Source organism: Papilio polytes, unplaced genomic scaffold (assembly GCF_000836215.1).
Source record: "Papilio polytes unplaced genomic scaffold, Ppol_1.0 DF822067.1, whole genome shotgun sequence".
Taxonomy (NCBI): Eukaryota; Metazoa; Arthropoda; class Insecta; order Lepidoptera; family Papilionidae; genus Papilio; species Papilio polytes.
This window is the reverse complement of record NW_013527137.1, coordinates 8,650,348-8,676,173: the sequence shown is the minus strand read 5'-3', so window position 1 is coordinate 8,676,173 and position 25,826 is coordinate 8,650,348. Positions and strand designations below refer to the sequence as shown.

At 37.6% G+C, this 25,826-nt stretch overlaps 2 protein-coding genes across 11 annotated transcripts in view; both read right to left on the bottom strand.

Moving 5' to 3' along the window:
• Nucleotides 1–308: 308 nt before the first annotated feature.
• LOC106107161 (mitogen-activated protein kinase-binding protein 1-like) overlaps nucleotides 309–25,826 on the bottom strand; it is a 60,531-nt gene continuing 35,013 nt past the window's right edge. For 7 of the 10 annotated variants that reach the window (XM_013287877.1, XM_013287878.1, XM_013287881.1 and 4 more), the window contains 34 exons: nucleotides 25,541–25,632; nucleotides 21,938–22,097; nucleotides 21,521–21,589; nucleotides 21,033–21,137; nucleotides 20,712–20,822; nucleotides 19,958–20,140; nucleotides 19,458–19,618; nucleotides 18,476–18,611; nucleotides 17,857–18,042; nucleotides 17,452–17,567; nucleotides 16,899–17,103; nucleotides 16,325–16,459; nucleotides 15,790–15,900; nucleotides 15,181–15,270; nucleotides 14,824–14,954; nucleotides 14,304–14,432; nucleotides 13,847–13,972; nucleotides 13,310–13,464; nucleotides 12,894–12,991; nucleotides 12,230–12,346; nucleotides 11,305–11,388; nucleotides 10,793–10,917; nucleotides 10,083–10,227; nucleotides 9,491–9,638; nucleotides 9,018–9,142; nucleotides 8,476–8,602; nucleotides 3,937–4,047; nucleotides 3,201–3,331; nucleotides 2,718–2,859; nucleotides 2,297–2,422; nucleotides 2,091–2,201; nucleotides 1,597–1,713; nucleotides 1,067–1,228; nucleotides 309–856 (listed from right to left, as the gene is read on the bottom strand). In XM_013287877.1, the coding sequence (XP_013143331.1) occupies nucleotides 705–856; nucleotides 1,067–1,228; nucleotides 1,597–1,713; nucleotides 2,091–2,201; nucleotides 2,297–2,422; nucleotides 2,718–2,859; nucleotides 3,201–3,331; nucleotides 3,937–4,047; nucleotides 8,476–8,602; nucleotides 9,018–9,142; nucleotides 9,491–9,638; nucleotides 10,083–10,227; nucleotides 10,793–10,917; nucleotides 11,305–11,388; nucleotides 12,230–12,346; nucleotides 12,894–12,991; nucleotides 13,310–13,464; nucleotides 13,847–13,972; nucleotides 14,304–14,432; nucleotides 14,824–14,954; nucleotides 15,181–15,270; nucleotides 15,790–15,900; nucleotides 16,325–16,459; nucleotides 16,899–17,103; nucleotides 17,452–17,567; nucleotides 17,857–18,042; nucleotides 18,476–18,611; nucleotides 19,458–19,618; nucleotides 19,958–20,140; nucleotides 20,712–20,822; nucleotides 21,033–21,137; nucleotides 21,521–21,589; nucleotides 21,938–22,097; nucleotides 25,541–25,632 (4,422 nt within the window). In that variant the 3' untranslated portion in view covers nucleotides 309–704. The remainder of the gene's footprint in view (nucleotides 857–1,066; nucleotides 1,229–1,596; nucleotides 1,714–2,090; nucleotides 2,202–2,296; nucleotides 2,423–2,717; nucleotides 2,860–3,200; nucleotides 3,332–3,936; nucleotides 4,048–8,475; nucleotides 8,603–9,017; nucleotides 9,143–9,490; nucleotides 9,639–10,082; nucleotides 10,228–10,792; nucleotides 10,918–11,304; nucleotides 11,389–12,229; nucleotides 12,347–12,893; nucleotides 12,992–13,309; nucleotides 13,465–13,846; nucleotides 13,973–14,303; nucleotides 14,433–14,823; nucleotides 14,955–15,180; nucleotides 15,271–15,789; nucleotides 15,901–16,324; nucleotides 16,460–16,898; nucleotides 17,104–17,451; nucleotides 17,568–17,856; nucleotides 18,043–18,475; nucleotides 18,612–19,457; nucleotides 19,619–19,957; nucleotides 20,141–20,711; nucleotides 20,823–21,032; nucleotides 21,138–21,520; nucleotides 21,590–21,937; nucleotides 22,098–25,540; nucleotides 25,633–25,826) is intronic. The other 3 variants (XM_013287884.1, XM_013287885.1, XM_013287886.1) reach the window with 3 other exon arrangements.
• Nucleotides 4,054–8,469, bottom strand: LOC106107163. Its single transcript, XM_013287888.1, has one exon. It carries the CDS (start codon nucleotides 8,025–8,027, stop codon nucleotides 4,425–4,427), a length of 3,603 nt encoding a protein of 1,200 aa, XP_013143342.1. The 5' UTR covers nucleotides 8,028–8,469; the 3' UTR covers nucleotides 4,054–4,424.

Here is a 25,826-nt window from a genome sequence, read left to right as displayed (position 1 = left end):
GGATAACACTTGTGTATTTATAGATATTTTCGTATAGAAATAAAAAGGAGATATTATTTTTATCCAAGTCTGTTTATGTACTGATATTTTATTTAGTGGGATGGTTTTAAAATCAGTAAATTAGTGCTTATCCTATAGTTCGTTATTTAACTTAAAATATTCTATTTAGTATCTTACACGATCACAACTACATACACTTCAAAATTCTCGAGTACACACTTATTAGTAGTTAGAACACTAAGGGCCTGTCCCACCAGATTGTAAATTGTCTAATAATAATCCAAAGTGTAAAATATGTGATGGAAATACCGGATTTTGTTCCCTTATCTGACAGTAACTTCATTTTTAAATCTGAGACTATCAGCCAATGGTGGGACAAGCCCTAAGAAAAACCGATAGATTGTGTTAACTAAGACTGTACAAGGTTTCCGCACAGGTAACTCGGATTCGACACATCCTAACTTCGTGTTAACTCAATTAAAACTACACGTCGTGTTAAACTCGCTGTCGCCATACTTGTGTTAACCCGACTAATTAAAACTGTACATGCGATCCTTACAAGTAACTCAATATCAACACACTTCGTAACTCGGCTGTACCTTCTGTCGTATAACTCGACTAATTCAAACTGTACATCGGCTCCGCACAGGTAACTCGGTTATAAAACACTTCGTAACTTGATCACGTTAAGTCTATAGTTGGTACTAGCTGTCGGCGCCGGGCTCCCTGCCGGCGGGCGGGAGGCTCTGCGGGCTGGAGGAGAACTGGTTCACCATCTTACTCTGCATCATGTTCAGCAAGATGTCGGAGTACTGCTCGATTAGTGACATTGCAGGGTTACCCGCTGCGTTCGCTTCTGGAAATACAAAATGTATACAATACTAGCTGTAGCATGCGACTTCGCCCGCATGAAATAATAAAAAATTGAAATATATGGCCTATGTTACTCACTGATAGCGCAGCTTTTTAATGGTGGAAGAATTTTCGAAACCGGCCCGGTAGTTTTTGAGTTATTTTAATACATAAAAATCCAAATCTTTCACCTTTGTGATATTAGTATAGATACCTTTAGAGACGAGGTTCTCCAGCTTCTGTCTTGTGGAGTCGACGTTGAGTGCTCGGCAGTCGCCGTCCGTGGAGGACAGGCTGCTGGGCGCCTCGCCGTTCTGCGCGCGCTGCACCGCGCCCCGCAACACCTTCTGCGTCTCCAGTATCGCCGCTTCTAAACCTGAAAACATCACAAATTACATACTTAGTTTTATTACACATGCCAAAAAATCGTTTTAATTCTAGGAATCTTTAAATTAAAATTAAGGATATTAGTTTCAACGCCTGTAATTTTAAATAGCAATACTACTACTAAGCCTTTTATGAATCCACTAGCTTTCACCCGCGACTCCGTTCGCGTGGAATAAAAATAAACAAAAGCAAGTAGACTATGTATTCTTCCTGACTATCCTTTACATCTATGCCAAATTTCATCCACATCCATTCAGCCTTTTAGGCTATAAACTCTAACAAACATCCATCCATCTAAACTCGCATTTATATTAGTATGATTAAGAAATGACGTCAGAGTGTGTAGTGCGCACTGACCGCCGATGTCGGCGGCGGCGCTGGGGTCGCGCTGCAGGCGGCGGTAGAGGTGCACCACCTTGCCCGCGGTCTTCGTCAGCTGCTCCGTCAGCGCCAGGCACAGCTGCGACGGCGACACTGCAATACATACATACAAATCATTAAAACCTGATGGAATAGAACAGTGGTAGAGCCCGCCTTTACACTGTATGGCCGGCTCGCCTGGTGTAATACCACGACCACACAGAATGGCGTGAAGTAGAAGCAATTCTACGTTTTGTCTGATGTGTGTGTGTCGGAGGCCTAATTTTAGTCCTTTTCTCTTTCCGTCCTGTTTTATAAGCGAAGGATAGGAAGGGAAAGTGGATATGAGAGTGGAGGAGACGCATAGCGCATAGCGCGCCACGCGAGCAGATGGCCGCTTGCTCGTTTGCCACATTATAATATGCAAAAAGAATAATGAGTGAACATCGGAACGTGAATGAGATTGTATTCGTTGAAAACTTATTTCTTACAATTATTTTCAGGTGGGGGTTCAGGTTTAGCGCGCTGCCGCGTGTTGGTCGTCAGCCGGGCGGTCACCTCGCGCGCTTTCGCTGACAGATCGCGTTCGCTGCCACTGCGTCCTATACGTAAATAGTTAATGAAACAATTTTGCTCATTTTTTAATTTTATTTGCAGCTGAAATGACAAAATTTTGGTTAGTAGTCCGTGTACATACCGAGTCTTCTTTGCGCCCTGTCAGCGGAGGCAGCGCGGGGGCGCGGCGCGGGCGCGGGGGGCTCGCTAGTGCCTCTATCCTCCGCCTCCGAGCTGGACTCCTCGCGCGCCACCGTCGACACACTCGCTGTACCAATGGTCATGTTACTCCGTGCGGGGAACGGAATGCAGTGCACATTAATATATTAGAGGCTATTGGAGAATATTGATGACGTGTTGAACGTTTTATGGATTCGAAAGTGCACTAAAAATCTAACTACGAACACAGTTTTACTAATTAGAATGTCTGAGTTTTCTATATAGTTACAAAGGGGCTCATCATTGACTTATAGTACATTTTAAGTTTCAAATTATTAGTATTCTCTAGATATTATTAGGTAACTACTCATTAAAGTGATAAAGTCCGTAGTCTGTGTACGTACCGGTACTATAAGAGTTGACGAGGCCGCGCCTGCGCGCCGTGTTGGCGGTGGCCTTGTTCATGGAGCTGATGGTGGGCCGCATGAGGCCCTGCACGCGCGACGCCGCCTGACGGGACGGCTGCGGGTCTGATTCTGAATCACTCTAGAAACGGATAAATATTTTAATATACATAATAAATAGATGCTACGATAGCATATGCAGACAGTTGGCAATTATAACGCCGTAATTATGAAGAAAGTACCCAGCCTCGAGACCTTTACACTCATAAGACCATAAAAGTGAAACTATGATTGAACATAAATCCATTTTTGAATCAGTAAGGAGATTCTATATCTAGTCAGGTTTTTTAACACTTGCCACTTCCATTTCTTTTCTTCCTGTTTCAGGATTTTATGGATGAAATTTAATTAGCCAGACGAATCCGCTTCAAAGGCGATTTATACATGCACTAACAAGGTTATCCCTAACTTGCTTATAATTACCTGATTTAGTACACCGACACTGGAACTCCTCGTCATACTGGACTTGCTGTTGTACCGCGGCGCCGGCCGCACGAACCCACTCGGAGACTTGCTCGAGTTCGCGCTCGTCGGCGGAGTTGACTTCACCGGAGCTACACAAACAAAATACATTCTTAATTATGAAACATAAAATCTATTTTTGTTTGTCAGGAAGAAGAAAATTAAGTTAATTAAGTAATTCGCGACCTACGCCATATGTAATGTTTTAATAAGGAATGAAATTAGTAAATATTATATATAGTAGTAATTTAACCTCATTAGCTTGACAGAATTGAGAGCATTTGTATTAACATGTGAATTAAGAATAGAACAAAAACAATTAAAAGTCGATTATGTACATCCTTATACAAGATAAATAGAGCGATGATCTGAAAGCTTAGAAATCAACGTCGATAACATGAAAACGTCAAGAAAAGAACTATTACCAACCCTGTAACCAACCAAAATAATAATTAATAAGAGTATCCTAAGAAAAAGCAAACCAAGCAATTTTCCATTACCAAACCAAAAAACCACCAAAAAAAGATAAAAACCAAAAGTCACACAAATGGACAGACATGCACATACCTATAAAAAAAATCTAGTGTATGATAAAATAGTTTATGAAGAAACCAGCTTGATAAACGTGCAAATACCATAGCTCCTCCGTGTAAATAAATTACGTCGACCCACCACCGCAACCCTGGGGAGTACAAACCTTGCGGCGTGCGCGGCGCCGGCACGGGCTTAGCCAGGTCGGACAGCGATATCGCCCTCCTCATGCCGCCCGCGTCCTCGCGCTCCGGCGGCGAGAGGTGCGTGCGGCTCGCTGGGTCACACCGGTCAATTGTAAGTCACATGCAATCAGCTACCATAATCTGAACCATCTCATAACAACTAAACTCTAAAATCTTTAATCACGTCAAATATTCAGTGTTTTAAAATTTTCAGATTATCGTGACTTAAGCAAACACTACAAACTTATATCTACGAAACCGTTTCGTGCATACTCAGTGATCGACACATGCTGAAATAAACACAATAAAGCCGTTTGCGATGATTTGTGAAGATTGCCAGTGCAAAAATCATTGGACTGCAAAAAAGGTCAGATTTTTTTGATTGCTCACAAAATATCACAAATTCTGATTTACTTAATTTTTAATAAAATTGGATTCGAGAAATGTTTTGATATTGAACGAAAAACAATTATGAAAAGCGCGAAATAAAAAGATAACCGTTACAACATCTAATTATTCGTTCAAACATGCGAATCCAACCTTGCACTGGTGAAAATTTCGACGGCAGAACTGGAGGGTGTAATGGAAACTTTTTGGACAGACCGGAATTCCTTACACCAGTCCCGGAACCAAGCAACGGCCTCACTCTACACTCAGGTGTACACATTTGGTTTTCAGTACTACATCTAGGTCCAGGCATACGAAACATTTTTCTTAGTGGAGTTTTCGGTCTATTGAAGCCATACATGGATAACCTTTTAGGCGAATTAGTACAACTAGAACTTGTTGTTGAAGACTCGTAATTTTCACTATCTAAATGCACATCCGTTTTTGGTATAACCATTTCATTATAGACACGTTGGGGCAAAAACTTTTGAACTGCTTTCAATTCGCTGCAAACTGCGTTATTCAGTTGTGGAGGATCTGAATGATCGATTTCTATAGCTTCGTTCCCAGCATCGTTACTTACTTCGATATCCACCGTAACTAGACCCCCGATTTGATCCGAGTCAAGAATATCAGGTAAACTTAAATTTCGCTTTATTTCTTTATTTTCTGATGCCGTGTCGGTGTCAGTATCGACTTCTTCTAGTGTAAGTGAAGCAAAATCAGATACAGTGTTTTGTTTCGTCGCCAGCTTTTCAAATTTCCTTGATAAAAGTTTAACTACACCTTTACCATCATTTATATTAGCTTTCAAGGGTCTCATGCGCCATTCCTTTAGTATTTTCTCTTGCAGTATCTTCCGTTCCTCCATTTCGACTAATTTGTTAATAATTTCCAATTTTCGCTCTATGTATTTATATTTTTTTACTTCATCACTTGTATCTGACGGTGCAATATTTTCTTTCGCTTCAGTATTTTGTCTACTGTGTGATGGACCTTCACAGTCAACTCTTGAAGAAATTCTTCGATTCGTCTGATTCTTAGAAGCTTTGATGATATTCTTCTTCTTATCTTGTTCCGAAAAATAATCTAATGAATCTTTGGAAAATTCATTTTGGCTATCTTCAATAACGTCTAGGGAATCCATGCTGACATGCTGAAGTCTCTCCATTCTTTGAATTGCGAAAACCTCTAAACTGTCCATCTGCATTTCTGATTTGTTTTCGTTTATATCTTTCTCTTTGACAAAAACATCGAACGACTTTTCCGCACTGTCAGCATCGACCTTGTTTGAATTGGCATCTTCTTGTTTCTTATTACAATTATAATTTTTATTTTGAAGTCCATCTAATTTAGCTTTATATTGCGATGATATGGAAGAACTTAGTGTACCCTTATCTAAGCTAGCTTTTAGTCTGTTATTCATCTTAGTAGAAGATGTTCGTTTAATTGGTTTTGGAGGTTTATGTGGAACAAACTCCATAGTTATTTTGACATTATTATTTTTTGGACCAGAGCCTCTTTCAAGACTTTTAGTTGTGTTGTTATATTTAGCAGCATTCGCTTTCTCCTTGTTTAATTGATTTTTGTTTACTTTGGTTTGAACGTTTTTACGAATTTGTTCCTCGAATTTCTCCAGATTTTTCTGTACATGCGAGTTGCGTTTTTCCATCAAATTTTTGAGAGGATTTGGTTTTGAAGCTGGCTCTAAGACCACTTCGAAACTGCAACTTTTTGATTTAGTCATAGTATTTTGTTCACAGCCCTCCATCTCACTTTTATATTTATGTTTTTCGGAAAACTTTGGTTGCAAAGACTTACTAGTATTTGCTCTGTAATCACCAGTATTAAGTCTTGGAATTTCATCGGTTCCTTTTTTCTCCTTCTCATACTGCTGTATATTATTACCATCGAAGTAATAAGCAACACTCTTTGCCGAGGAAGGCGTTTGTTTCGATGTAGAATCGTATAAACTTTTTGATCTCGTAACGGTTTTATGACCAGAATATTCACCACCAGGTACATCAAAGCCATAAACTTTACTGGTGGGCGGTTTCGGACTTACTACTATGTCTCTATAATTCGAAGAACTTTCACCAAGATAATTATTATACATGTAGCCCCCCATGTACGATACATTATTAGGACTAGAACCATAACTTTTAGAACTATTGTCAAATTCATAGCAACTTTTACTATTAGGCATTCCTGCACCTGGGTGATTTGGTTGTCGAGAAGTCCGAGCGCCTTCAAACAACATTTCTAAAGGAGCACTTTTAGTGCATTCGGAATCATCAGAGAGAACACTTTCTAGCGAATTACAATTAGTCCTTGAGAGTTGGTTGTCATTTTCTAAATACATTTCATCAGATAACATAGATTCCTGACTACAACTTGTTTTCATATATTTCTTCTGATTTAAGAAGAAACTAGCACTACTATGTCTGTGTTTTTCTAAATATTGATCATCAGGCTCGTTCAGATTCTCGAAAGAACAATTTTGTGAGTCATTTAGATTATATCGACTATCATACTTTGCTTGTTGGAAGGCGACTTCATTACCATACTTTAAAAATATTTCATTAGAAACGCTGGAACAGTTAGAATTGTCACTCAGTACAGACTCGTTTGAACGAGTAATACATCTTTTAGTAAGTACACTTTGACATCTATACATACTGTATTTAAAATTCATAGAATAATTTTCATCCATAACATCGTCAATGTTCGATGGCATATTTCTTGGTAGAGTAGAACTTTTCTGGCCTATACATGGAGGCTTGACAGGTACCACAGGTTTTTCCATCGTACCACCGTATATTTCATAATTAGATACAGCGCGTCGTGGCATACCTTTAGCTTTAGTGTGCTTTTTACAAATTTTCTTTGAATACAATTTGTTCTTGCAACTTACGTCTTGACTCAGACTGCAATCTTCCAGAGAATCTGAGGAGAAATTCCCATCGTCTTTCTCTACTACTTCCTTCGAGGGTTGGAGATCCAAATCGCTTTGATTGCTTGGTTCATATTCATCCAAATCGCCATATTTTCTCGTTATTTCAGCTATCATTTTCTCCGTATCACTTTTTATTGTATCAACTATACTTTTACCGCTTTCTTTAGCTCTGTTATCTAAACCAACAAAGAAGCTTAGAGAATTTCTTTTCTTAGGATCTGGCGGAGCATTTTGAGGCTTAACGTTCGTTTGATTTTGATTGTTTTGAACAACTTTATCCGCCCATTTGCATTCTTCTGACACGGGGGACACGGGACAAGATTTGTAGTTTTTAAATATACTTCTGGAATTAGGTTTTGGTAATTTAGGTTGAGGTTTCTCAGTTAAATTTAGATGGAAGTTACGAGGCGGCACTTTCGGTGGGTTTTCTTTGTCTTCGTGTGGATTAACAGGGAACAGTCTATTAAATACTTTAGATTGTATAGGTTTCTTTCCCATGTCTATAGTGAAAGCTAGCGGTTGCTGTTTCTGTGGCATCTGTTCTTTGAACACTACAGGTTTCTTGTTGTAGGGTACGTAGTTAACATTTCTCTTGTCTGGTTGGTTTTGTGTAACAGCAGAGTGCGGTGGTACGTAGGGAGCTAAGTTTTCGAAGTACTCCGGCATCATTCTATGGTTGATGTTCGCGGGAATGGCGTAAGGATTCTTGTTACGGTAGTCCAAATTCATATTCTGGTAAGGATTGAGACTGTCGAAGAAGTTAAGACTGTCTAGATTCTCCTCGGGATAAAAAGGAAGATTAGAGACTCCTGGTCAGCATGATGGGGAAAATTTGTTTCTTTGATTAGTACAATAAATACTAAAAAAAATATAATATATTGCATAATGTTAGTGATTTCATACATCAGTCAAACAAACACGCAGTCAATTACATACAAATAAATTATTTACTATCGGTTAATGTAATTGTCGACGTTTTTTGTAATTGCATTAAAGATAAAAGTACTTTTAAAATTCATGGTTATATATTTTTTATAACTTGTGTAAATTCGCATAAATGAAATGCAAATATGCAGTATGCGACTGTGCATAATGGTACATCATAAATCAGCAATATTGCTTGAATTTAGATAAACGTGTAACCTAGTTATGCTATAAATAGCCTTATTCCACTTACCGTAAGTTCGAGAGTTGTTGGGCACGGCCATCGAGACAGGTCTGTTCCGACGAGAATTATCCTTTTCTGGTATGTAGGACAAATCCGTAGTGGACTGACTCGATTTGAGATTTGACCGAAAGGCCACCTGGGAAACGGAATTAGGTTTTTTTTAACATTTAGTTAAAAAAAAAAACAACTTTCTTGCAAATTAGTTAGACGTTTGCAATTGATATTTTGACACATGTGAACAATAAAACAAACTTTCATAATTTTATGCGAATGGAGTCGCACGGGAAAAGCTAGTAGTTTATAAAAATACAAATATTAAGTAAGATTATCGATTGGTAACTGGCTATCTGGCACCAGTGAGTACATACTATCGTTAACTGGCCGTCGCAACTGAACTGGCCAAGTGAGTAGCGCGTAAAATATTCGAAAACATCTGTCATGTTGTGAAATACACAAATTTTTCGGCATCTATGCGGTAATTCAAAGAGTGAGTGAGAGAGAAGATATATTTGGGTGTATGTGTAAGGGAGACAGCGCTATGTATACGTTACGTTCTCAAGCTGTCGCCTGGTCTCCAGTATCCTGCGCTGCAGCTCCTCGCGGCGGCGCGCGGCCTCGGGGTCGGGCCGCGCGGCCGGCGTGCGCGACAGGTGCTGCGCCGACAGCGACTTGTTGCCTAACAACATGTACAATTCATCTTACTAATATTATAACAGATGATATACTAATTTAAGTAATAAAATAAAGCTTTTGTAGGGAGTCAAAATGTTGTATGGAGCAGATTAATGGCCATATCTTAAGACCCGTATATACCGTGGATCGATTGAGCCATGAATGATGGGTAAGGTTAAAAATATTACAAATGCGAATATTTAAATAGATGGATGGATGTTTGTTTCAACGTATGTAGAAAACGACTTAACCGATATAGAACAAAGTCTGGAATAACGTTTTATTCTCAAATTCCTTGCGGACGTATTCGCGGGCAAAAGCTAGTTATTCAGTATAGTGTAGGCGGGCGCACCTCCAGGCAGCGCGGAGTCGAGCTCGACGCCGCTGAGGCTGTCGAAGGCGGACTTGAGGTAGAGCTCGCGGCGGCCCGCCGTGTCGATAGACTCGCACGACCCCGACAGCGGGTTGCGCTCCGCGTTGTCGCCAGATGGCGTTGATACCTAACTCAAACAAAAACATATTCCTTAAAATTTGGTTAAGTAGAATGATTTACTATCATAATCAGAGACATTAAACTCAGTTTTCTAATGTTGAATCAAAACTAAGGAAGACTATTTAATAATTCTTAAGTGCTGCAGATAGTGTCGGCAAATGCTTAGACTTTGACGAGTCCATCTTTATTTTCACATTTAGATTAAAAAATATTATTTATGCAACAATGTGCGTCTTTCGACGTACATGTACGTGGACGTACGTATGAAGACGTGCGTGCGTGCATAGTCGAATTCGAAAGAAATGAGAAATTATAAACTTATTTGAACAATTTTACATTTGTAAGGCTATAATCAACGATTTTTTTAAAATAGACATGTCTAAGATCAATTTAAACACTTTTCTACTGGTAACATTTGTAATATTAGTTGAAGCAGTGTATTTGTACGTACCTCATCGTCATCGGAGTCGTGTCCGGAGCCGCTGAGCGAGGCGGCGGGCGGCAGGTCGTGGCGCGGCGACTGCGCGCGCCAGCGCTTGGAGCGCCGCAGCGACTGCCGCAGCTCCTCCGCGTCCATCGCGTTCACCATGAACTCGCTGACACGTTACACAATCCATCAATACTGCCTTTTATTACACTATACAACTGACGACCGAATTCTTAAATATGAAACACTTGGTGTTGTAAGCGCTTACACTCTGTCAGATGACAATTTCAATGGTATTTGAACTTTAAGTGTAGCCTTAACATTTAAGCTGTTGCATATTAAAATGTCAAGAAGTCAACCAACCCGCACTTGGCCAGCGTGGTTGACTATGGCCTAGTCACCCCTTATTAGGGTAGACTCCAAGCCCCTCGGTGGGAACGTATAGTGAGCTGGTGATAATGATGATGATGAAATTAAAATGTCGTTTCAAAATACGGCCGTCAACGACCTAGTAGTGCTAAAGCTTTTTCTTGCTTACATAATAGATTAAAAACATTATTTTTAATTAAATTTATGGACACAAAATTCGAGTAAATTATTATTTGAAATACATTAAGTCTTGGACATTTTAAACATAGTGATCGTTTAAATAACACGAATAATATTAGTACACTTATTATAATTTGTCAAGTGACATTTGTTACCATTAGTAAATAAACCATATCAAAACTCACCCTGGTGTATCATCATCATTGTTGCCAGGGTAATACGTAGGCCTGTTCCGGCTCTCGGAAGACGACGTTCGTTCTCCGTCAGATATGTCTTCGATATCACCGTCGTGTTCGGTCGACTCTTGATCCTGGAAGTAAAAAATATTATAAACAAAAACCTACCAAATCAGTCACACGACTTACCAGTTAATTAATAATAATACATAATTCAAATATTCAATTTTTAAAATGTTGTCAAATAACTTGTTTCAATTATTTTTTTACCATCAAATTGCCCTCTCAATACAACAATACACAACATTTAAATGATCCCAATATAAATTGGTATAATGTACAAACATTCCATACATTTTAAAAATCGTGACATTTTTTTTTTATTTTTGCAGTCTACATGCAGATAAACGAACCATCACCCACAATCCCTATTTCTTTAAATTATAAAAACATACTCTATACGCCGTCATTGGATTACACAAAAAAAAAAAAAAAAACAAAAATGAAACCAAAATTCGAACCTCGTATTTAAAACTGCCGAGCGACGAGTCATCAGTGTGGTGTCGCGTGCGACCGTCAGCTCGCTTTGACAGATTTAACGTTACCTAGCGCACGCGGGACGGAAACGAAAACATAAATAAATGAACATATCAAAATAAATTAAATGATAATGTATGGAGCATTCACATACAAAGCTAAATGTAACAAACAGAAGAGTGTGAGAATGTACTTACATCTAAAACCAAGCTTTTCTTCTTTAGCTTCCAAGCTTTTGGAAGCAAAGAAAAATAGATTTGACAGAAAATAGAATTCGAGTAAGTAAGAGTATATAAAGTGAAAGTACATTATAGCGCAGAAGAATTTCTAATAATCCCATCGATTTAATTAAATATAGCGATAAGTTAAATAACTAAACAACCTTATTTAAATGGAGAAGAAACAACTCAAGCATTTTACAAAGCAAATATTAAAAAAATATTATTAGTATGAAACGTTAGTTATTGTTTTTATCAAATTATAGCAAAATGCAAAAGTGATTGAGCATGCAATGATAGACTAAACTAGACTAGAAATAGACTATTTGAATAGTATATTTTTTATGGATAACATATTCTATTTGACTAACAATTATCTCTAAAAAGTGGTTTTAATTTATTTATTTTTACACATGACTTATTCTGTTTGAGTATTATCTCTAAGTGATGTTTAGAGTGACTTATTTGTAACTTGCATTAACCATTTTGAGCTATGCTGGATAAATAAGATGATAATTTTCATAACATCAATTACTAATCATTTTGAAATCTTCGATTATGTAATGAAATGAAATAAAACTTATTTGTATGAAAAATGCAAAAACAAACGACGAAAACAAAAAGCATAACAAAAATCATATGCGGACACAAAACACGAAATCATGAAAAATAAAATAAAAAAACAAAAAACCTTCTCGACTCTTGGAGAGATTGTCAAAATGTCGCATGTCGCTTTCATAGTGGCGTCAAAGTGACGGAACAGAGCCTCGACTCGCGGCAGCTGAGACAGGTTGAGGGATTTCGGCCGCTATTCGTATGTAGATAAGGACCACAACCGTTTGAATATGTTATTAATATCAACTATAATGATTCATTTTTTCTTTCAATGAAGAAAAAAAAAATAATAAAGGCGAAAATATTTACAGTAAATATCCAAATACCAAAAAGAATAAATTATACAATGTTTTTAGATAAAAAAAAGTACGATAATTCACTTTTTTTAATTCTATGGCAACATAAAAAAATAAATTTGAGTATTTGGATATAAATATTTAAATGTACAAAATAAATTTCAACCATCACCAGAACCAAAACCTTCATGTGAGTGATTAGACAATACAAATTAGTACACAGGACAAAAATATACCACAAAAAAGGCATTGGAGATATAATCGGCGTGCAAAAGGTTAACTTTTCGGTGTTGTCCAATATTTAATTTGAAGACGAAACAAACAAAAATCAAATATAAAATTTCTATACGACTTTATAGAAAAAATTTTTTTTTTCACATAGACACCATCCGACCCAAATACACATTCAAATAACATAAACTTTAGTAAATTCATAAAACATACCTGTTTAACATTTAGGTCTCTTCTCTTCTCGATATACCTTGTGTCAGTTCCACTGTCTAAAGAACTATCTTTTGAACCATCGGAGTCAACCCGTTTATCTGGAAAAAAAAATACTGTTCTTAAAAACATAGTAGAAAAATTATATACACAATATAATAAAAATGATTTATATTTTTGGAACTTCGTACGTATTGATATAAGTCAAAAACTACTGGGTCGATTACAAGAATTCTTTCACCATTAGAAAGCTATGTCATGAGTAATTAACATAGGCTATACTTAAAGCATACAAATCACAAAGCATAGTTATTTTCGTAGTCCTTCAGAGTTATAAAATATTTCCTTTACTTTGTTTATTGACAACCCTATGACATGTTACACTTAAAAAGTTAACTTCAAGCATGTAAATAATTTACCATTAGCGGGTTGTATCCTGGTGGCCCACTTGCCGCGGGCGGGCGGCGCGGGGGGCGTGGCGACGGGCGCGGCGGGCACCGCCCCGCCCCCGGGGGCTGACAGCTCATCCCCCAGACTCTTCTTAGCCCACGACGGCAGCTTGCCTATCCTTAACCTACAATTAAAAGTAAACTAAATAAGACATATATTAAAATCTCGAAAAAAACACATCTAAAATAATCAATTTTAAGTCAGATTAAAGGAAAAAGTAGCTGAATTTTACTAAATTATAAAGTTTTCCTCATCAATGAAAATTACCCAAAGCTTAATTTCATACATTAGGCACAAGAATCTTATTGACGATATTCCAAATAAAATTATGCATCTTGTAAACACTGGGCGTTGCCAGAATAGGAGCCCCCCCCCCCCTTATCTCTAGAATTGTAGGCCATAGATCAGAGGGTTATTACTGTTTTAACAAATGTTACTGACTTATCAATAAAAGTAAATCAATCAGATAGAGATAGATTTAAAACACTAGTATCTATAGTACTAACGTATAATCAGCGACAACAGGCGTGCCGAACTTTGTAGTGTCTGGCAAGGCGCGCGGCGGCGAGCCCAGCTGCGAGTCAGTCTCGCTGTCCAGTCCTGACGCACCGTTACTGCCCACTGGCACTTTCCTACACACAACCATACAAATAAATATTTACAAAGTAACTATTTAACATCGTCTTCATATCCCCGTCCTTAGGAGAACAATGTTTTCGTCGTCCAAGTTAATCTATCTGACATCTCAGTGGTAACTCTTTTGTTCATAGCACATTCACGCAATCCATACCTATTTCTCTATAATTAACAAATAGCCATTTTAGAAAGAAGAATACTGACAACAGTTTACAAAATATTCAAACACCAACATATGAACCAAATTCAAACAAAATCCTAAAACTTAGTTAAAATAGACATGTTAAAATAAAAAAAAATCATTTCCTCCATACAAAAGATATTTACCTGCCCTGCCGTATCGCCTGCTGCGCCAGCCGCGCGCGCATGGTGACCACCATGTCGTGTGGTACGCGCCACACGAAGATGCACCCGTCGCCGCTCGCCGACACCAGGTGCTGGCAGTCGGGGGTGAACCTACAAATAATAAACATGTATGCAGTTTCCATTGAAATCACACTTGTATAAATACACAAGCATTTGCCCGCGACTATGTATTCTTCCAGAATATTCTCTACATCTATGCCAAATTTCGTTTAGATCCGTTCACCCGTTTAGGTTACAAACTCTAACAAACATCCATCCATCTAAACTTTTGCATTTATAATATTAGCATGAAGTATGATGATCACACCTATTAAAAAAACAGAATCGACTACATCTTACTATCAACTAGGTTTTAGACGCGATTTCGTTGGCGTCCAATTAAAAAAAGAAGATAATTAAAAAAAGTAAAGCATTAATCAAATTGAATAAAGCTAGCACTACTATAATATAAATAAAGACTGTAGAGAATAAATAATCATACCTTAAACCGGTAACAATTTCCGAATGTCCATACATGGTGGCCATACATTCACCAGAGTAGTAATCATACACGCTGAGGATTTTATCCGTACTCGATGTGGCTAAGTAAATACCGCTGTTATCTAATGCAACCTGAAATGTAAATAAAAACCAGTAATGCCACACTCACAATCGTTAATTAATCACTAAGGATAACTCTTATTGTAGATTTAATATGAAAAAATTGAACTTTTAAGAAGCCTTTAAATTATGTACTGTGCAGTTGCCTTTCTATCTATGCACTAATGCTGGTAAAGGACTATCAAACATATAACCATCTCTTTCACTCTCTGAAAATAAAACAGAGACAGCATATTACCTTAATTAGTGTACCATCTTCAGCGGTGGTGCCTCTAAACGTCTTCGTATGTCTGCCGTGCGCCGCGCTGTACACTCGCACGTTCCGATCCTAAAACATGAAAATTTAAACTTATTTTTAAAATTTAATACCTCTATTACAATCAAAAGCTTAAGTAAATAACTTTATTAATTTTTCCTTTGGGTAGACGACTGGCGTTCAAACTAGAGTACCCTGTGTGAAGTGTCTCATCATCATCATCATCACCAGCTCTTTATACGTCCCCACCGAGGGGCTCGGACCCTACCCTAATACGGGGTGACTAGGCCATAGTCAACCACGCTGGCCAAGTGCGGGTTGGTCGACTTCACACATATATTTGAATTTCTTCGCCGATATGTGCAGGTTGCATCACGATGTTTTCCTTCACCGTAAGAACGTCGGTTAAATAATGTACATATGAAAATTCGAAAAATCGAAAATCACATTGGTACATGGCGGGATTCGAACCCAAGACCTGTAGATTACAAGTCAAGTGTTCAAACCACTGAGCCACCGACGCTCTGTGTGACGTGAAGTTTCTGCGAGTGCAAAATCTTAAGTAAATAAAGGATTAAAATTGTGTTTTACCTGACAAGCTGTAAGTATATGTCGGCCGCCCGCGTCCACCTCCATGTCGTATAGCGTGGTCCGACCCGACACGTTCTGACCTCGGGCGAATTGGTAACTGCCGTCCTGAGTCTGTAACCACATTATGCACATATCTTACTAATATTATAAATGCGAAAGTTTAAATGGATGTTTGTTAGTGTTTGTAGCCTACGCTGAATCAATTTCGATGAAATTTGGCATAAATCTAGAGGATAGGCGGAAAGAACACATAGACTTTGTTTTTTATTTATTTCACGGGGACGAAGACGCGAAAGTTAGTAAGCAATTTAAGACTAAAGTGATTTAAAACAATTTAAGATTAAGGACACTTTCTTAACATGTATTAGTGTCGTAGATTTAGCAGAGGAGAAAATATCTTCTTAATGTCCCTTCCTCTGTCTATTAAAGTAGGCAACGCATCTGTTACTTCGCTGTTTCGGCGAATCAAATGTCCGCTAGCTGGTTTGTTACCTTGTACTGTATAAAAAACATTAAAAAGGAATTACTGTCTTACAGTTTTGAGTTGCCTAAAGAGTATGGTCTTGTCAGCTCCACAGGAGACCATCTGCAGGCCGGCGCTGGAGCTGAGGAACCGCACCGCCGTGATCGAGGAGGAGTGCTCGTCCAACGTCTGCAGGATCTGGTAACCCTGGATAAAGTCACACATTTATTTAAACAACTATCTACAGTATAATTCAGTTCTTTTAAATAAAACACACATACACTTCATTCATTCGGCCAGTCCATCATTATAGATTTAAAAATTGATTGATATGTTCAGTAATTAATTTATCGTCATTAATTTATTATCATTGTCTGTTATTTATCATCAGGCGATCTTTAATTTTCATTTAAAACTAGCAATTACTGTAATTTTTCCCTTTTCTTTTGATCGCAGTCATTCAGTTACTATGTTATTGTCATTCAATATCATTCATTCCTTGTCTTTTGTTCTTATTTCTCAACACCAAGGTAATCAAAAACGCCTATAAACAATACAAGAGAAACTAATGATGATAGTTGATTCATATTTACTTGTTTTCTTATATATTTATGTAGGGAAAATGATTCATATTGAGTGTATTTACCCTATCGACTAAGAAGACGTGCACCAGGCGGTCCCTGGAGGCGGAGGCGAGCAGGCGCGGGTTGGCGGAGTACTCCAGACAGAGCACCTCCGCGTCGTGCGCCTCCAGCGTGTGCAGCGGCGCGCCCTCCGCGGAGTGCACCCACACGTTGCCCGCGCGGTCGCCCGCCGCCACGTGCCGCCCGCACGGCGACACGCGCACGCATCTGGGACACCAAAATCATTCATAATAACAAATACTGCAAATATAAGAAATATGCATTAAAATATTTACAATTTTAGAAAAAATATGATTTGGGATACTACGGAGGGGGGTGGGTATGGCCTTATTCTTAGTAATTTTTAAAATCTTTAGGGGACGAGAAGACACATGTCCATCTAATGGAACAAAATGTAGAAATCGATTCAGTAGTTTAAAATACAAATCTTTCCTCTTTATATTAATATCTTAATATGGATGTCTTGACAGCATATAATCACACTAGACAGGTTCCTAAAAGTTTTTTTATATTTTGGTCAAGTTAAATAAGTGATAAATGTATTGTTTAATTTACCTGACACCGATTTTATCATCATAGCTTTTTGACTTGTCTCTATCGCTGGTGGCCGTCAGGTCAACGTCCTTTAGAAACTTCAGCTCGGGGTCTATGTATACTATTTTATTTAATTCCTGAAATAACAAAATTAGAGACATATTAAGAAAAACATTTTTAAATATGACAGTCAAACCTTCGAAAGTTGGGATAATCCTCTCGCTTGAAATTGAATTGTACAACGTCACAAACATAAAAAATATTTATTACAGACGTTGCGTACAAACTCAACTCCGACGAGCGAAACAAGAAAAATCCTGCACCAAATTTCATCGAAATCCGTTGAGCCGAATCGGAGATACCTTTAAACAAACATCTATTCATTCATATATTAGTAAAAAGTAAAATATAAACATGTTTACTCACATTGCTGTATATATTAGGTCCTGTGGGCTGCAGGCTCCACACGCGCACGGTATCGTCGCTGGAGCAGGTGAGGAAGCGGCCCGGCGCCAGCCCCGCCCCCGCCCCCTCCCCGGACACGCCCCCACACACCATATCCACGCCCCAGATGCACGCAGAGTGGTACAGCGCCGAATGGGACTTTCCCACCTACAGACAATAAATCATACATACAAAAAACAATCATTCCATCATGAAATTAAGCATAAGCGATTAAGACCGAACACATGGGCGTCGCCATAGGGGAGAATCGAAATATAAAATCAAATCTTCTTCCAATAAGAATATATAAATGGTAGATGCCCTCTCCTAGGACACTAGTCTAGGAGTCCTAGGAGTCCCGACTATACTTAGATCATGGCTGGCGACGCTCATGCAGGACGCTTACATAGCAATGACAACTTAAACAAATTGACACAGACTGTAGCACTTACAGTTGATAAATTGTCAATAAGGGACTTTTTTAGTGTGAATAGTCTGTACTGTCCTGTTTGAACTGTTCGAGTCATGTCCGAGTCTCGGGATAATTAACCTAACTATTGTGTACTCAATAGTTTATATGTATTTGTGTCCGCGTGCGTACCCGCTTGATGTCTCGTACGTCCCACACGTAGAGGCTGTGGTCGTTGTAGACGCACGTCAGCTTGTGGTTGCGTTCGTCGTATGTGAGCGCGATCGCGTCCGGGTAGCGCGCGTTGCCCGGCTGCGAGAACATGTGGCTGAGAACAAATAACACTTTCATTTAACCTATCATGCTAATATTATAAACTATCTGGACCCGTGCGGCTTCATCCGCATGGCATTATAAAAACTACATTTTATTGCTTTCTACTTGCTACTCAATTGCAAATGTCAAAATTATCGTTACTATATTAATGATGCTTCCCACATGAAGGTTATTTTTCAAATTCATTTACCCCCTAAGTTTAACAGCGTGAAAATACATAGCCTAAAGCATGTCGTAACTGTAAGGCTTTTTATTGAAGAAAGAATTATTCAAAAATATGCTGTGATTGCTGACTTCCAACGCCACAAAGTAGTGTGTGTTTACGCTTTATTATATTAGTATAGATGTCAACGTTTAGATGGTTGGATGGATGGACGGATATTTCTTAGATTTTGTTGGCTGAACGGATTTAGATGAAATTAGGTATAGATGTAGATGATAGTCTGAAGGAACACAAAGGCACACTTACTTTTGTTTTCATTTTTTTATTCTACGCGAACGGAGTCACGGGCGAAAGCGAGTATTAATATAAACATCGTAATAATAAGCAAGAAACATAAAACAAATGTATAATGTCATTGGATTAAGATCAGATGTACGCATCTACGAATATTCTAACAAACATACGAAACTTATACTTTTTAGACTTCTCTAGTCACACAAAGTAAACACAACCTTGTTAAAAAAAGACATGTTGGTAAAACAGTTTTGAAAATAAATCGATGGGCAATAAAGGTCATTGTCTGATGTTTTGTTTGATGAAGAAATAAATCTAAAATGCGTGAAACGATCCCATTAACGTATTGTCAGTAAATTTGTATGTAGATATGTCACTAACTTGATGTTGACTCCCTGTGCGACGTCCACGCCGAGGTAGTGCGTGCGCGGCAACGTCGTGACGTAGCGCAGCGAGTCCGGCGCGAAGCATCGCACGATGCCCTCCGCACAACCCACGAAGATGTAATTAGACCCGATCGCCATACAGTTGGCTGACGTCGTCTGAAACACGTTATACATAGATTTAAAAACTTACAGACTGACAAATAAACGCGGTATAAAAAAAAGCTTAAGAATGAACTAAGATTAAGCTAAATTTGTACTAATAAACCAAATAAAATCATTAATAATATACGAATGTATTTCCTTAGTAGACAAATTCAATTCATTTAGATAAAACCATCTTAATTACTAGTAATATAAATGCGAAAGTTTAGATGTTTGTTAGTTTGTAGCCTAAATCAGATTTAGATGAAACTTGGCATAGACGTAGACATTTAATGGCAGCAAGTACGCAAACATAGCTATATGATTTTTTTTTAGATTTAATAAATAAATTACCCGTAACTCGACCCATTTATCGAGTAGCCGACGGCTGTTGAACTCGCAGAGCAGCCCTCCGCGTGTTATGGCGTAGGTGCTGTCGGCCGCCTCCCCGCGCCCGCACACCACGTCACAGAACTCGTTGTCCTTCTGCTCGCCCAGGATAGCAGACCTGCCCATCAGCGGCACTGGCTCCTTGAACTGTAACGTACAAAAATACTATTAATTAGCTGTTCACGACTTTGCCTACATGAAATTTAAAAAAAAAGCCAATGTTACTCAGCGAAAACGTAGCATTTTAACGGTGAAAGAATTTTTGAAATCAGCCTAGTACTTTTTCAGTTATTTCAATACAAACAAAAATACAAATCTTCCTTCTTTATAACATTAGTATAGATTTAAACACTAGAAATCCTTTAAAATGTAACTCGTATATTTCATTGACATCGGTTAATTCGTTTAGGCCACAAGCGGTCACAATTGCACTTCATAGCTTATAATAAACCGCATACATGAAAAACTACATACGCAAAAATGTTTCACTCCTAAATAGTTTAATAATGAAATTAAAATTTAACTTTGAATTAATTTGTATTACATAACAGTTTTTTTTTACCTATCTACAATGATTATAATAAAGCGTAAACATACACTTAGTTGTGTAGGATGTGAGCAGTCACAGTATGTATTTGAATAACTCTCTTTTTTACTAAAAAGCCCTACACTTACGACACACTATATAATTTACTTTAATAGTGGTGAGTTATCTCACCTTGGCATTTCTCGAATATTCCAGATACCAAAACTTGACATGTCTGAAGCCCACTGTCACGAAATAGTTCCCGCTCTCTGAGAAACTAACCGCCTTCACTCGAGACGAAACCTGGAAATTATATGTAAGCAACATTAATACACAAACATACTATGATAAAAATATCACAATATAAAAGAAAATACTATTACTGAAAATTAACTTCAACAGTACATTATACAAATTTGTACAATAAAACTTATTATTTATTTGTCTTCTCAAGGAAGTTCAAAGTTTTATTTTCGAAGAAATATATATATATTTTAGCTATATTGTATTTACCTTATTACTAGCAAGTTTGAGGTTGGCACGCCAGTCCCAGACATTGACTATCATGTCATGTTGGGAACCAACCGAGACTAGATACTTGGACGATGTAGAAAAAGCCTGAAATTAAAACATTTCAAAAACATTAATTTATTACCTTTATCAGTTATTTTTGCATTTTCATTGCTAATTATTTCTTTTACAGTTTGCGCTTTTATGTATTTTTTTATTTAAAAAATTGATCATTTTAAAAACTCACTTTAGTTAATATTATACATAATTACATACACTTTTATTTATTATCTTACTTAAATTTCTCTTCATAAAATTAATTGTATAGTCCAAAAAGCTAATAATATGCCAGTAAAACACATGATTTATTCAAAAACTTTCAATATGCATCTTTTAATGACAAGCATACAACTTCTATTCAATTACATTCTTAAATTTAAAATAGGTAATAAAATGTCGAGTATAAGAAGGCTTATACGCTCTATACTTACGACACAATTAACGCCATGCGTGTGTCCAGGGAACTCCGCGATCTGCACTGCTCCTGACGCTGATGGATCCTGCAAAAATATATTTTAACAATAAATATGACTCATTTACCAAAAATTAAGTAGTTCGTATTAAAAATTGAAAAATAACTCACAATGTGATAGTCGAGTTTAAACTACTTGCCACTAGATGGCATTCGAATAGTTGTTTACTATATGCAATGGCATCTATCGGCGAAAGGCGGCGTTAGACTTTAATTAACTAAAATTTCATTTGTATTATATACCAATTATTTTTTCAATTCTTCTCTATGTTTTCTTTTAAAGACAAAGAATCGGTGCTTTGCATAAATCAATAGACCACATCACAAATCAGTTGCAATACGCAAACGCCTACATTTTTAATACAAAACTACATACCTGCAGATCCCATACCCTGACAGCGGGCGCGTGTCCACACTCCCCCGTGGCGAGGTAGCGGCCGTCCGGCGAGAACGCAACGCACGTGACGCTCTTGCGCGACGCGTTCAGCACGTGCGACTGACGGTTCTTGCGCACGTTGTACAACACCACCGTACATCTGGAAATAACAAACGTTATTTTATAGTTAAAGTTAACTTGAACAATTGGTAAATCCAGGATAATTTAACACATCAAAGAGTAAATCATAGAAAAGCAGTCGCGTATAGTTTGTCCGCGGTTAGCATACTAAACGATACCGTCGTGAGGCACGCGCATGGCTGCATATTGACAATAGGCTTACTATGGGACGTTTACGGGATTCGCAGGGATAGACCATAGTGATGGCCTGACGCGTTTTGCAATAAGATATCTAACATTAGGGAAAATTGAATTTATTTTAAATACTAATTTATACATGACACAGAAATAAGTTATGGCAATGTAGTAAGCATTTTTATTCATAAAACGCTGATCAGAAGCAAAGGTCCCTAGTGAGGGCCGGAAACAAGTGCGAGGTTTCCGCTTATCGCTCCGCCCGTCAATGTCACGGCATCTAATGGTAAATTTAAACCTTATTCGTATGTATGAGCAGTTAACGTAGACGCGGCCTTTCTCACGGCCGCGAATGCCTTGAGCCGCTGTGTACATTAATGTTGCGAGGACATTACACCGAAGCTGATTATTGAGTAACTATATGACAAACATACGATAATATTTGGAATCTAATATAGTTATCAAATGTGTATTGTCTTATTAAACATATGTGTTTACTAAAGTAATTAAATACCGATAGCAAAACATGCAAGAAACGGAATAGAGTTCTTTTAAGAAATTCAAGTGCTACTAATTTCGGATTATCTTATGCAGAGGGTTTGGTCTTTTACACACACATTGCCTTGAATAAAATCTTAATTAAAATGGCAATCGTTTTAAGGCAGATGTCGTCGGCACTGAACTGTGACCGTCGGCGGTTGTCGACTGACGGCTGACGGCTGCCGGCGTACCGCAGCAACGAAACGAGACGCTTAGTCATCAAGCAGTATACAAAAATATACAATTGCTAAATCTTCATTAAATCCTTTTCTTAATTCTTTATTTATACAAACTTTTTAATGATCATAAAATGTACTAGGAAGACTAGATACTATAGATAGACGTTCATCATTTTTCTGCCTTTGGTACAGGTTTTCAAGATATTATATCGCCATCAATAGGAAATGAAACAAGTAGCCCAACAATTTTACGTATTATATGGTTTTAGCACATGGAAAATTATCAATGCACTCTAGCATAGCACAGTCGTGTATATAAAAAGTATCACAACGTACTCACATAGCTAATTTTAATAAACCCAAAAATTACATGTAATACAGTTAACGTATAAAAACATCTTGTCACGCTCGTGTCGTCTCGTAGTCGTCCCGTTAGGCGGTAAACAATGCCAAGTTGCGGAAACGGAAACCGAGTGGGCACAGTCCGACAGACATGGGGTCGACGCACCGCAGCAGTCGGCGACACTTTTCACTGTCTCGCAGTTTACGATTGTACAAAGTTGTACATGTAATGCGATCTATAAATAGCTTTGCAGAAATAACATCAATTGATTTTTAGACTAAAAAAAAAAACAGTATAAAATCAGCGTGTATTTATTTCCACTGGCTATTAGAAATCATTACCGGAAGAAGAATATCGTAGGCTACCTTTAAGGCTGTCTTGGAAATATAATACTATACAAAATTTCAATACATTGCTTTCATTGATCAATAACTCGCCTAAATACGAACCTAATCATATAATCCAAAACTAAAACATTTAAGCTAAAATTGGCAAAAATATCAAACATTTTAACTAGCAACATTTTAAAGGCCTCATACGCCGACGCGGATCCAAAACGGGCACTAACGAGAATTTAAAGTACATTTCAAACGATATCTGTCTATATTTTCCTTTCACCTGCGTGCATTAGAAGGGACAATATACAGAAACTAGTGGTGTCTATGTTGAGTTTAAAATGTATCGATTTAGGGCTCGCCCACACCGCACCCCGTCCGAGGGCCACACCTTTACTGCGTTATGATGAATATATTTTCACCCTAGCACGAAAGGTGTGGGTATTTATGCACTCTATTACATTTGTATGAATTTAATAAAACGTCTCCTATATTGTATTTTTTTTTATTGCTTTGTACGAAAAAAAACAGAGTTAAACCGAGTGTTTATCAAGAGGTCCTTATGCGGTCCGAAATTCCTTTTATGGAAATACCATTCACTTTTCCAATACCTCCAACACAACTTTATGCAGTTAAGAAAATGCAGGTTCATTTTGAATGTTCTAGACGTTTCTTTAAATTAAGTCGAGTCTATTAAGGATTGCAAAGGATCATTACGTTTAATTGACTCATTGAAGACGTAACTGATCGATTAGGTATAGTTATCTATCAAAGTCGACTTTAGCATGAGCTTTAGGCGTAGAGTCCGACTATGACGTATGCATCGCCGGACGTGTGAGAGAATGGCCGTACATTACATCATTATTATGCTGGGCATGGTCAACGACCACAATGGAATCCTACTTCGGTCTGTGGTTACGTCCTCATCGTTTTATTGTCGATATCTGAATAGGTATTTAGATAATTATACCACTTATTAAATCATAGAATCCTATAATATAATGTATATTTTTTGGTTCCAAAATGTTAAAGTAGTAAAGATAAGGGGAAAGGTCTTAATATATTCATTGTAAAATTACTATTCCAGTGGAAATCAAGCTTAAACAAACTAAAGAAAAAGCAATACCGTGAGCGATAAGTAAACTACAAGAAAGTAATTTCCTGAATCGCGTTCACTTCCACCACCTGCGGAAGACAATTTATGAGGTCTGGAAATGAATTGAAATGATAGGAAACCTTGTAGTTACTTCAATATAATTGCTTATAAACATCCATTTTGTATTTAAAAATTACAACATAGGTTACATCTAATCCAAAAGATTTCACATAAAGATTCTAATATCGAGGAAAATTGACCACTATTAATTCTTCTATAGCCTGCTATAGCAGCATTTATCATTAACAATACGAATAAAAAAGTGAATTAAAATTTTTCAAGTGGTACTATCGCTCTATCCGTCAAATTTGCATTGCGATACGCTCGCCAGTACTTAACGCTCGCAATACAATCTTAACCTAGATCCGACCTCCTGACCTGTACGAACTTTAAAATACAACAACGATATCGCTGGAAATAACAACATAATAAATAAGTTCACAGAGTTGAACACGAACGCAATCAAGGACTTTACAACTTCACAAAATATATCAATATTCATTCTAATAGCATGTTTATACATAGTACATTATGTCAGACATTAAAATTGTCGTATGTATACAGTATGGTTAAAAACGACTGAAGTTAATTTGACTGCGACTAGAACTCGAAAGAGTATACTAGAACTATGAAGCTGATGATTAAAACATGACAAAAACAAAACACAGAAGTAACACAGAACTTATAAACAAGTATTTCAACAGTGTTAATTGACATTAAACTACACAAACTCACCCTGCAGGATATGCGACGACTTCAGTATTAGGGTCGCAGTCGAGAGCCGCGTTACTGCTCACCGTCAGCCCGAACACCGTCTCCAACTTGATCTGCAGACAATGAAAACGCATGTCAAACACATTTCCATCAATAACATTACTTAAACTCCCGACTTGATATACATTTCTCATGTAAAATAAGAGATACCCTTATTCTGGGTTTCTGAAGTTTCCATTTATCATCTATTAATTCATTAGTGTTCGGTTTACCTATTTTTAAAAAGGAAAAACACTCAGGTAGTTTA